This window comes from Schistocerca americana, chromosome X (assembly GCF_021461395.2).
Source record: "Schistocerca americana isolate TAMUIC-IGC-003095 chromosome X, iqSchAmer2.1, whole genome shotgun sequence".
NCBI lineage: Eukaryota > Metazoa > Arthropoda > Insecta > Orthoptera > Acrididae > Schistocerca > Schistocerca americana.
This window is the reverse complement of record NC_060130.1, coordinates 560,808,024-560,820,588: the sequence shown is the minus strand read 5'-3', so window position 1 is coordinate 560,820,588 and position 12,565 is coordinate 560,808,024. Positions and strand designations below refer to the sequence as shown.

The 12,565-nt window shown below is 42.4% G+C and overlaps 1 protein-coding gene across 1 annotated transcript in view; it reads right to left on the bottom strand.

Annotated features, from left to right (window-relative positions):
* Positions 1-12,565, bottom strand: part of LOC124556154 (solute carrier family 41 member 1-like) — a 369,549-nt gene that overhangs the window by 346,296 nt on the left and 10,688 nt on the right. The window contains exon 2 of the mRNA XM_047130165.1: positions 2,352-2,443. Within this exon, the coding sequence (XP_046986121.1) occupies positions 2,352-2,443 (92 nt within the window). The remainder of the gene's footprint in view (positions 1-2,351; positions 2,444-12,565) is intronic.

Here is a 12,565-nt window from a genome sequence, read left to right as displayed (position 1 = left end):
TAGATATTTGTTTTATGTTTCAAATCGTTATTTTACGTTTTATATTGACATTTCTTTTTCTTTCTTGTTTACCGTTTGACATACGTGTATTTTGCTAATTGAAAAGAATAAATCTCTCATTATTATGATACCAGTTCCTTACAATAATGATCATATGTAAAGTCATGCTTAAAATATAACATTTTTTTACACCTTGCATATGAAATGAAAGAAATTTCCTCACATAATATACATGGTCAAGAGGCCAACGAAAAGCAAAATTCAGCAGGATTTCAAATTGTCTCGGGTCATTCTCTAAATATCTTTCTTTTGTATCAGGTATATTTCAGTAGATTGGTAAGCCTTGGAAAAGAAAATTGACTATGTGCTGGTGACTGCAGCTTGATTATACTATTCCTTAAGTGGACATTAAATCATAATAATTCAACAGAACTAGATCTGAAAATTTTCTTACTACGTTATTTCACTATCGAAAGCCGTTTACATCCAACGGCTGCCGCTGTGGCTTCGAGCCCTTTGGGATCACCAGATTAACGAGTTCCTTGTCGTCAAGTACGATGCTCCAAACGCATCTTTCACACTGACCACCCCAAGAATCTAACAACATACAGATTTTTCTCCCTCACTGGGAAAGAAATCACCTTTCAAATAACTTTTGACCTGGCCAGATGTATGTCTGCCAGATTTCGATGGTGTCACAAGAACATTTACGGCTTCAAAAAGAGGTTCTCCAATCGCCTATGAAAAGGTGTGTGGTCAGTGTAAAAAACCGGTTTTGGGCGTCGTACCAGAGGACAACAAACTTGTCCATTTGGTGATCCCAAAGAACTCGACGGCGCAGGTACGGCCGCGGGCCGTATACGGATTTCGATGTTGGAAGACCTCTTTGAAAAAATTTTCAGATCTACTTCTCTTGAATGATTATGGTGTCAACCTCCACTTGAGAAACGATACAATGAAGCTGCAATCACTAGTAAATAATCAGTTCTCTTCGATAAGGCTTACCAATGTAGTGAAATACGTCTGATACAAATGTAGAGGATCATCCGCGACAATTTGAAATCCTACAGAATTTTATTTTATATTGTGTCCTCCGTCGTGTGTATTATGTGAAGAAATTTCGTTCATTTTATGTGCATGTTGTAAATAACGTTATATTTTTAGCATGTCTATACAGATTATCAGTATTGTAATGATTTTGAGTCATAATAATGAGTTATTTATTATTTTCAATTAACAAAATACACTTACGTGAAACGGGAAATTAAAAAACAATGAAAAACTTTAAATTAAAACGTAAAATAACAATTTAAACCATAAAATAAATGCAAGCAAAATGAATAATTGGAATAATAATGAATGTTCAGATATTTTAATTAGATGTGTCGAAAATACTCAAACTTCAACTTTTACGCAACTCATTTCCTTGAAACTGTGTTTCGGAAACCAGCGTTATTACACATGGACATATGTGGCTTGAAAGCTTCTTTAATTTATATTGTAACGAAGGTTTCCATTTTTCAAAATTAATTAATGCTGATGGGGAATTTTGCAAAGTACCAAATAATTAAGAAATCATCAAGAAAGTTTGGGGGTATTACATTTTATATGGAAAACATTTTTTATATATCATCGTTTCGAAGATATTCCCCCTGAACCTAATTTACCAAACTACCTCTCGGCGTGTGTTTTACCGCTTAAAAGTGAAATTGGGCACAAATAAAGGAAAACATATAGTATTATTTACCACCCTCTAAACACCCGCCAGGTTTTATCCAGATCATTTATTTACACTTGTAAACCACGTTCCTCAGTACCGCTCCAGTATTTAGAGCACATATCAAACGGACAGGCTGCAGCTGTCGAATCAACCCACAGGCGCCCTACTTGATTAATAACAGGTGAATGCAGCTGGTGCTCAAGACTCCAGTGAGAATTTTTAGCAGAAAACGACGCTGTGTCCGAAACACCCCAATGGGAAAATTTATACAACCCCGGTATGTTATGAAACTGTACCACAGGAGGCCTGCCTGCATCGTAATCTCTCGTATTGGTCATCAAAATAAGATAAGAGAGATTATGGTGTTCACTGTGTCGTTTAGAGTTTTCATTCTTTTTACACAAATGAAACATCACAAAGAGCGGCTAAAAATGGTACCGAGTACCTTGCGGTAAGTATTGTACAATTTTATGTGTAGATGTAGATGCAGTCAGCTCATAAAATGTAAATGTCATTGTTGCACATAGCAGAGAAGAGTGCGTTTGCTGCGCAACCCCAGGCTACAGCGCAGTCGGCGGGCGGCAGTGCGCATGGCCGTTGCGCGGTCAGAGTGGGCAGCAAAAGCACTTACCACGCGACGGAGTCGGCGAGAGGCCTAGGGCGGGCAGGCGAGCCTCCTCCGTGGTCAGTGCGACGGTGCCTGTGGCGACCAGAGAGTAGTGACTGCGCCGGGCAGTGCCGGAGCGCCCATGTATCTAGCTTTCCCGACGATCAATAACGATTGCGCGGCGCGCAGGTCCGTTGCGCACCTTCCACAAGTCGCGCGCCGTTGGTGCACACCACCGCCTGCCACCAACCAGCCGCACGTACCACACTTTTCACACCTGCCATCCGGTGCTACGCACCAATCATTGCACGCCAGCATCGCTCTACAAGTTCTCGGTTTTTCGACCCGTCCTTGAACCGCTCGCTTACCCGTGGCGCAGGAATCACGTCGCTAGCAGGGGCGCACCATTCATACCTACTCCGAGGTGCTGCTTTACCAATGAGTTCTCTGGCGCCTGTGGAGCGGACAGTGAAACCAGTGGCTGGACTTATCCATCAACGACGGCAATACTGTTCTTTGATCTCCCCATAGCTTCCTTCCTAAACTCTTAATTCCGGTAAGCTATTTGTGGTATTATTAGGCTGACGAGATTCCAAAGAGAAAATATCGAGACACAGCTGAAAACCCCACACCAAGAATGTATCTTCATTTAGAGAATTGCAAAGGAAATGTAGGTACATTATACATAAATAAAATTTTTTTATTCAGAAATCAAAAATACTAATACAGAACTTTTTCATTGTAAGAGCCTAGATATATTTTCTGCAATGTTTATTCATTTGTTAGGTACTTACAAGGTAACAATTATTGAACTATATGAAAAAAAACGTAAATTAGTTACAAATTATGGCGTACACACACTTTGCTCAATATGTAAACGTCACTACAGATATTCGGATTTAGGTTATGACGTGTTCGATATGCCTGCCATCATTGGCGATGATGTGGCGCAGGCGAAAAGCGAAATTCTGCATGACCCGCTAAAGCATCGGAACATCGATGCTGTCGGTGACCTCATGAACGGCTGTTTTCAGCTCAGAAATGGTTATGGAGTTATTGCTGTACACTTTGTCTTTAATACAGCCCCACAAAAAGGAGTCGCATGTATTCGTATCTGAAGAATATAGTGACCAATCGAGGCCCATTCCAGTAGCCTCTGGGTAACCCAGAGTCAGAATTCGATACACAAAGTGCTCCTCCAGACAGCACACTCTCCTGCTTCGATGAGGTCTTGCATGAAACACATCTTGTCGAAATCAGGGTTGCTTTGGATATTGGGGATGAAATCATCTTCCAAAACCTTCACGTTTGGCTACACCAGTTCGGCAGTCCCGCGCTGTCAAGGAATATTGCGCCGATTAATCCGTGATAGGACATTGCTCACCCATTGAGTGTGAATTGACTTCTAGATCTTGAAATGCGGATTCTCAGTACCCCAGTTGTACCAATCTTGCTTATTGACGAACCCATCGAAATGAAAGTGGGTTTCGCCGCTAAACCAAGCCATGCATGCGCATACTAAATATCATCATGGCCCGCGGCCAGCCGTACAGTTTGAATGTCCTAAAGCAAACGATTCAGAAGTTATGACGATTTTATTTCACGTAGTTCAATAATTGCCACCCTGTAGATACAGTTTGTTAATCCTAAAAGCTGTACAATATTATTAATCAGACAGAAATTACACATTTCATACTAAAATATAAGATTTCGTTTGACAGCCGATTTTTAGGGCAAGCTTCTAAACATGATAAACAATATTCAATATGCTCTGCCAACGCATCACTCACATTCTTCCCAAAATTACCTTCCATATGGCTGCAGTTCCGTTAGGATAAAAAGTTTAAGTGGTGTTCCTTTATACCTCCTTTGGTTTTGATTTTACTACTCTCGAGAGTCACAAAGAAGAAGGTCGTGAAGTTAGAGGTAGAGGTAGGTAATATCTGCTTTTCTTTTCATCGTCGTTCTTGCTGTTTCGTTAGGCGTAAGGCGAGTTAAACCAAATGTGACAGACCTATAGAAGGTATTGTGAGAATATATATTTCTATAACGTTCTACTTCTGGAAGTCTGTTTTTCATAAATACGCGGCTATTCTAAAAGAAGGAAGAGATTTCAAACATTTATTGTATCGGAACTACAAAAGATGGAAACACAATTCCAACGCTCCTGGAAAAACAGAAGTTCAGATTTTTATGTATTCAGTGTGAGAACCATTAGTTACACGACAAATATGAAAAAAGTGGCTTATTTGCTGTCACACACGAAGCAGATTGTCTCTCGTTATCGAATTCACAGCTTCAACAATGCGATGTCGCAAACTTTCAAAAGTGTCAGGTATAGGGGGTATAAAAACGCGATCTCTTACGTAGCCCCACAGATAAAAGTTACAAGGTATGAGATATGGAGACATGGGAGACCACTGATGAAGTTCATCTTTTGCTCCTCCTCTTCCAATCCAACGTTCTGGTATGGCATCACTCAGTTAATGTCAAACGTGCTAAGAGAAATTCTCTAACGTTGGATCGGAAGAGGAGGAGCGAAAGATGAGATCTCCAGACCTCTTATCTTGTTTCTTTTATCTGTGGGGCTTCGTTAAAGATAGCATTTTTGTTCCCTTATACTTGCTACTCTTGAAAGTCTGCGAGATCGCATTGTTGAAGCTCTGTATTCGATAACGAGAGACCAATTGCTTCGTATGTGGCAGTAAATTTACATGATGCTCACATTGAATGCATAAAAATGTGAACTTTTGTTTTACCAGGGACGTTGGAATTGTGTTTCTTTGGTAGTTTGGAAGCAATACATTTTTGAAATCTATTCCTTCTTTTTGAATAGCCCAGTATATAATTAAATAAGAAATATTATTGTACGCATTTTGTTTCTGGATTAAAAACTGCGACAATTACATGTCTCGAACAATTTTCTCGGGACACGAGAACGTTTATGTGAAACCCGGACTGTCCCGGCACCGGGAAGTCTGGTCAGCCTAGATATTATTGACACGTTGAAGGTAAAATTTGGAAATTTGGGGTAAGTTCCCATGGGACCAAACTGCTTAGTTCATCGGTCACTAGGCTTATACAATACTTAATGTAACTCAAGCGAACTTACGCTAAGGACAACACACCCACCCAAGCCCGCTGGAAGACTCGAACCTCCGACAGGGGAGGCCGCACGAACTGTGGCCGCCTAGACCGCGCGGCTACCCCGCGTGGCGACTGAAGGTAAACGTGCCTGTATACTGAGATAAGCTAGTATTATAAAACGCCTACCAGCTACAAAGAAAATATCTACATTAACTTTTTGTTGTTGTTGCAAAGCTATATATGTTATCGTTGTGGTCTTTAGTCCAGAAACGCTTGTCTATCTTTACAAAGCTCTTCATCTTTGAATAAATATCACAATGTACATCTGCTTGCATGCTCCGAAAGCCACCGTACGATCCGCTGAAAGGGAAGATAGCAGAGAGAAGGCCGAAATACTGAATTCGGTCTTCCAAAATCGTTTCATCGCGGAAAATCGCAATACGGTCCCTCTTTTCAATCATTGTACGAACGTCGAAACGGCGGATACTGAGATAACCAACCGCGCAATAGAAAAGCAACTACAATCGCTTAGTAGTGAAGAACTATCAGGACCAGATGATACATGTAAGCTTCTACAAAGATTATGCGTAAGATCTTGCTCCCCTTCTAGCAGTAGTTCAAAAAATGGTTAAAATGGCTCTGAGCACTATGGGGCTTAACTTCTGAGGACATCAGTCTCCTAGAACTTAGAACTACTTAAACCTAACTAACCTAAGGACATCACACACATCCATGCCCGAGGCAGGATTCGGTTCCAGACTGTTTCGCCTAGAACCGCTCGGCCACCCCGGCCGGCTGTAGCAGTAGTTTATCGTGACGAAGGGTACCTAGATCTGAAAAAAGCGCAGATTTTTTCCGGTTTCAAGAAGCGTTGTGGGACAGATACACATATTTATAGGCCTTTATAATGCATCGAAGTCCGTTGTAAAAATATGGGACATGTTTTATGCTCAGGAATTACGACGTTTTGGACAACGAAAATCTCCGCAAACAGAAATCTTGCGAAACTCAGCTCGCTCTGTTCCTCCATGAGATCCATAACGCTACGGACAAGTCGTTCAGGTTGATGTCGTATTCCTTGACTTCAGGAAGCCATTTGATATCGTCGTGCACTGCTGTCTAGTGAAAACAAATACGAGCCTAACGTGTGTCAGACCACATTTGCGACTGGATTCAGAACTTCCTTGCATACAGAACTCAACAATGTGCTCTTCATAATCATAAATCGTTGTGCTCATTGCTGAGCGTCGTGACACCATGATCCTAGCGCCTCCATCCCGGACGGTTGCTAGCTTCTCTTAGTGCCTGCTGAAGAGGTAGACCAGAGACCTTCTTGATTTGATCTATACATATGCTCGCTACTCTTCCTCTTGGTCTTTCCTTGCAAGATTATTTTCTGTAGGTTTTCTCCATCTCTTCTCACAATATGGCCAAAGACGTGGAGAATTTTTTCGATGACTCGAGAAGAAAGGCGTCTGGATATATCGAGTTGTTCAATAATGGACACATTTGTTCTTCTTTCGGTCCATTTTATGCGTAGCATCCTACACCAGCACCAAAACTTAAACTCACCAATGCTCTGTTTGTCTCTGGCCTTGAGTGTACATGTTTCGCAACCATAAAAGAAGACAGAAAACACGAGTGTTTCAAGTAGCCGGATCTTTGTGCTATTTGTTATTGCTCTGCTCTGCCAGATCCTGGTGAGCTTCTACATAGCCATTCGCCCTAGCGTAATCCGTCTTCTTAACTCATCTTCACAACTTCCCGTGCTGCAGATGGTTGACCCAAGATAGATTAAGGAATGCACGACTTCCAGGTCCCTTAATCGACCTGTGAGCTGGATCTGTTCTCGATCAATTACCATGAGTTTGGACTTGCTGAGGTTGATGTCTAATCCATATGCTAGACTAATGTCCTTTATTCTTGATATTAGCTCAGCAAGTTCATCTTCCCTGTTGGCTAAAAGTACAGTGTCATCAGCAAAGTTCTCCCACCAACTGAGATGCCTTTGATGCAACCATTAAGAGCTTTCCTAATGTCATGTTCTGCATAGATGTTGTACAGTTGTGGGGATAGGACACAACCCTGTTTCACACCTTTTGATACACTGAAGGAATCAGACATGCCAGCACTTGTCTTTACAACTGCGAAGTGATTATTGTATAGAACTTTGATCAATGCTATCAGCTGCAAGCACCTGCCACAACTTTTCTCAGACAACACTATCAAAGGCTTTCCTACAGTCAAGGAAGCAGATGAAAACAGGAACACAGAATTCTCGCGATTTTTTTTATTATTTGTCTTATGTTGAGAATCTCTTCACGAGTTTCTTTCCCTCCAACAAAACCTGCTTGTTTCGTGGATATGTGAGGCTGAACGGACGGCTTCAAACGTTGGTTTAGGATGTAGAGCAAAATTTTACTTGCGTGAGATATGAGGGCAATAGTTCGGTAGTTGGAGCAGTTCCTGATAGACCTTTTCTTGAGTAAGAGGATGAAGGGAGACTTTGATTAGTCATCCGGCCACTCCCCAGTTTCCCATATTCTTTTACACAATGGTTCAAATGGTTCAAATGGCTCTGAGCACTATGGGACTTAACATCTATGGTCATCAGTCCCCTAGAACTTAGAACTACTTAAACCTAACCAACCTAAGGACATCACACACATCCATGCCCGAAACAGGATTCGAACCTGCGACCGTAGCAGTCGCCCGGTTCCGGACTGAGCGCCTAGAACCGCGAGACCACCGCGGCCGGCTTTACACAATGAATGCAGCACATCAATACCTTTCTGTTCCATTTCTTTGATCATTTCTCTTATCGGAACGAAATTGACAGATGCAAAGGTAATATCCGGAGTACCCCAAGGATGGGTAATAGGATTGTTACTGTTTACAGTATATATAAATGGTCTAGTAGAAATCGTCGGAGGCTGTTAAAGACTGTTTTCAGATGATGCAGTTGTCTATAAGAAAGCAGGAACGCCAGAATACAGTGTCGATTTGCAGAATGACATACAAAAGATAGAAGAATGGTGCAGTTACTGGCAGTTGGCCCTGAGTGTAAATAAATTTAACATATAGCAGAGACACAAGAAAATAACAAAGTGATGGAAAGCGTAAATACTGTAAAATATATAGCAGTAACTACATAGAAGGTCTGAAGTAAAGGACCACATAAAACAAATAGGAAAAGCATACGCCAGACGGAGATTCGTAGGAAGAATCTTAAGGAAGTGCAACTTATCTACGAAAGAAGTAGCCTACAAGGCGCTTGTTCTACAGATTCTTGAATATTGTTCGTCAATCTGAGACCCATACCAGGTAGGACTGACAGAGGAATTAGAAAGGATCCAACGAAGATCAGCGCGTTTCGTAGCAGCATCGTATAGTCTGTGCGAGAGGGTTAGAGGGTTACTCAACAAAGTCCAGTGGCAGACGCTACAATAGAGGCTTTGTGCATCACGGAGAGGTTTACTTTTGAAATTTTGTGAGAATATTTTCAGGAGCTAATATGGTGGCATACCGACATCAGTTATTCCCACTCACAATTTGAGAATGGAATGGGAAAGGGGGATCAGTTAGTGGTTTCAAAATTACCCTCCACAACACACCGTCAGTTGGCTTGCGGAGTGTCGATGTAGACGTAGATGGTGGTTGCTGTCTTTTACCACAGTTACTCATTCCCTTTCCTGGTCCACTCTCAAATGCAGCGAGAGGCAATCGACTGACTATATGCTCCGTTCAGGTCCTCATGTATCTTTCGCTGTGGTTATTACACGAGATGTATGTCGATGGCAATATAATTGTTCTGCAACCTGTCGCAAATATCAGTTTTCTACACTTTTTAAATAGTTTTCACGAGGAGAACCTCTTGCTCCATCCAGTCCAAAAATGGTTCAAATGGCTCTGAGCACTATGGGACTTAACTTCTCAGGTCATCAGTCCCCTAGAACTTAGAACTACTTAAACCTAACTAACCTAAGGACATCACACACATCCATGCCCGAGGCAGGATTCGAACCTGCGACCGTCCATCCAGTCATTCCCATTTGTGGTCACAGAGCATATCCGTAATACCCGGGTGTTGATGGAATCTACCTGTAACACATCTAGTAGCACGTCTCTGAACTGCTTCAGTGTTTCCCTTCACCTGATCGAGTCCCAAAGTTTCGAGGAGTACTCTAGAAAGAGTTGTACAAGTGTTCTGTGTGCTGTCTCCTGTTGTAAATGAGCTACAGTTTCCTAGAATTCTCGCAATTAACCGAAGTCGACTATTCGCCTTCCCTACAAACAACGTAAAGTGCTCGTTCCATTTCATGTCGCTTTGCACAGTACGCCTGGATATTCAATCGACGTAACTGTGTCGGTCAGTACCCGAATAATACTGTGTTCGAAAACTGCATGATTTTTTTCCGAGTCATCTCATCAAATTGAACCCTCTTACTGTATTCAAGCCATGGACTCCCTCTGGACTTTTACTCCTCATACTTCCGTTCGTTGCCAAACTGCGAATTCGTTGATAGTTCAAGACGTGTCCTTTCCACCGAAACCTTCTTTTATTCCAGGTGCTCCACAAGATTCTTTTCTTCCCAAATTGCTTCAGTACGTCTTCATTAGTTATCCGATGTATCAATCTAACACAAAATTCAAGACCATCTATTCTCTTCTTGTCTCACCCGTTTAGAGTTCCGTTTTATTTCCACACCAGGCCACTCTCCAGAGAAATACTAGGACGTGCTGAAAAGTAATGCCTCCGAATTTTTCATGTGGAAACTCTTAAAGGAAACTTTATTAGCATCCTACATCTTTATTCTTCACGTCTACAGGGTATTACAAAAAGGTACGGCCAAACTTTCAGGAAACATTCATCACACACAAATAAAGAAAATATGTTATGTGGACATGTGTCCGGAAACGCTTCATTTCTATGTTAGAGCTCATTTTAGTTTCGTCAGTATGTACTTTACTCCCTCGATTCACCGCCAGTTGGTCCAGTTGAAGGAAGGTAATGTTCACAAACGCGGAGTTGGCAGATGCCCATTTGATGTATGGATTAGCACGGGGCAATAGCCGTGGCGCGGTACGTTTGTATCGAGACAGATTTCCAGAACGAAGGTGTCCCGACAGGAAGACGTCCGAAGCAATTGATCGGCGTCTCAGGGAGCACGGAACATTCCAGCCTATGTCTCGGGACTGGGGAAGACCTAGAACGACGAGGATACCTGCAATGGACGAGGCAATTCTTCGTGCAGTTGACGATAACCCTAGTGTCAGCGTCAGAGAAGTTGCTGCTGTACAAGGTAACGTTGACCACGTCACTGTATGGAGAGTGCTACGGGAGAACCAGTTGTTTCCGTACCATGTACAGCGTGTGCAGGCACTATCAGCAGCTGATTGGCCTCCACGGGTACACTTCTGCGAATGGTTCATCCAATAATGTGTCAATCCTCATATCAGTGCAAATGTTCTCTTTACGGGTGAGGCTTCATTCCAACGTGATCAAATTGTAAATTTTCACAATCAACATGTGTGGGCTGACGAGAATCCGCACGCAATTGTGCAATGACGTCATCAACACAGATTTTCTGTGAACGTTTGGGCAGGCATTGCTGGTGATGTCTTGATTGGGCCCCATGGTCTTCCACCTACGCTCAATGGAGCACGTTATCACGATTTCATACGGGATACTCTAACTGTGCTGTTAGAATATGTGCCTTTACAAGTACGACACAACATGTGGTTCATGCACGATGGAGCTCCTGCACGTTTCAGTCGAAGCGTTCGTACGCTTCTCAACAACAGATTCGGTGACCGATGGATTGGTAGAGGCGGACCAATTCCAAGGCCTCCACGCTCTCCTGACCTCAACCCTTTTGACGTTCATTATTGGGGGCATTTGAAAGCTCTTGTCTACGCAACCCCGGTACCGAATGTAGAGACTCTTCGTGCTCGTATTGTGGACGGCTGTGATACAATACGCCATTCTCCAGGGCTGCATCAGCGCATCAGGGATTCCATGCAACGGAGTGTGGATGCATGTATCCTCGCTAACGGAGGACATTTTAGAATATTTCCTGTAACACAGTGTTTGAAGTCACGATGGTACGTTCTGTTGCTGTGTGTTTCCATTCCATGATTAATGTGATTTGAATAGAAGTAATAAAATGAGCTCTAACATGGAAAGTAAGCGTTTCCGGACACATGTCCACATAACGTATTTTCTTTCTTTGTGTGTGAGGAATGTTTCCTGAAAGTTTGGCCGTACCTTTTTGTAATACCCTGTATATATTTGCAGCCCTATGCCGCTGGAGGGCTCCGAATTGCAAAGTGTAACATGACGCTGTGTAGGCCGGCCGAAGTGGCCGCGCGGTTCTGGCGCTGCAGGCTGGAACCGCGAGACCGCTACGGTCGCAGGTTCGAATCCTGCCTCGGGCATGGGTGTGTGTGATGTCCTTAGGTTAGTTAGGTTTAACTAGTTCTAAGTTCTAGGGGAGTAATGACCTCAGCAGTTGAGTCGCATAGTGCTCAGAGCCATTTGAACCATTTTTTGACGCTGTGTAACGTAACCATGTGGTTGTGTGAGTAACACAGTGCTGTAATCGAATTCTATCCGCAGAAACTGTGCGTCCACACTTTCTTCTTCAGCACGACAGTGCCACGCCACACACGAGGGCTGCGACATCGGAAACTATCCGACGCCTGTGGTTCCCTGTCATTCTTAATCCTCCATAAAGTCCCAACTTCGCTCCATCCAGTTTTCACCTGTTTTCCTAACTTAAAGAACGGCTTCTAGGACTTCTCTTTGATAGTGATGAAGCGGTGCAAGCAGAAGTCATGCCGTGTCTCTGTGAATAAAGTTAAGCATTCTGTAGTGAAAGTATCAACAAACTGGCCTCTCGTTGAAATGAATTTGTTCGTCGTCCGGGTGACTATGTTGAGAAATGAATATGTAGGCATGAAGAATAAAGATGTAGAATGTTAATAACATTGATATTATTTTAAAAGTTTTCTCATAAAATATTTGGAGGTATTACTTTTTAGCACGCCCTGGTGTACAAAAAAGTATTATTAAAGCTTAAATTAGTAATCCACGATAGGAAAATTCTGTTTATGGAACACACTTTTCATGCTTTCTCCAGTCTGCATTT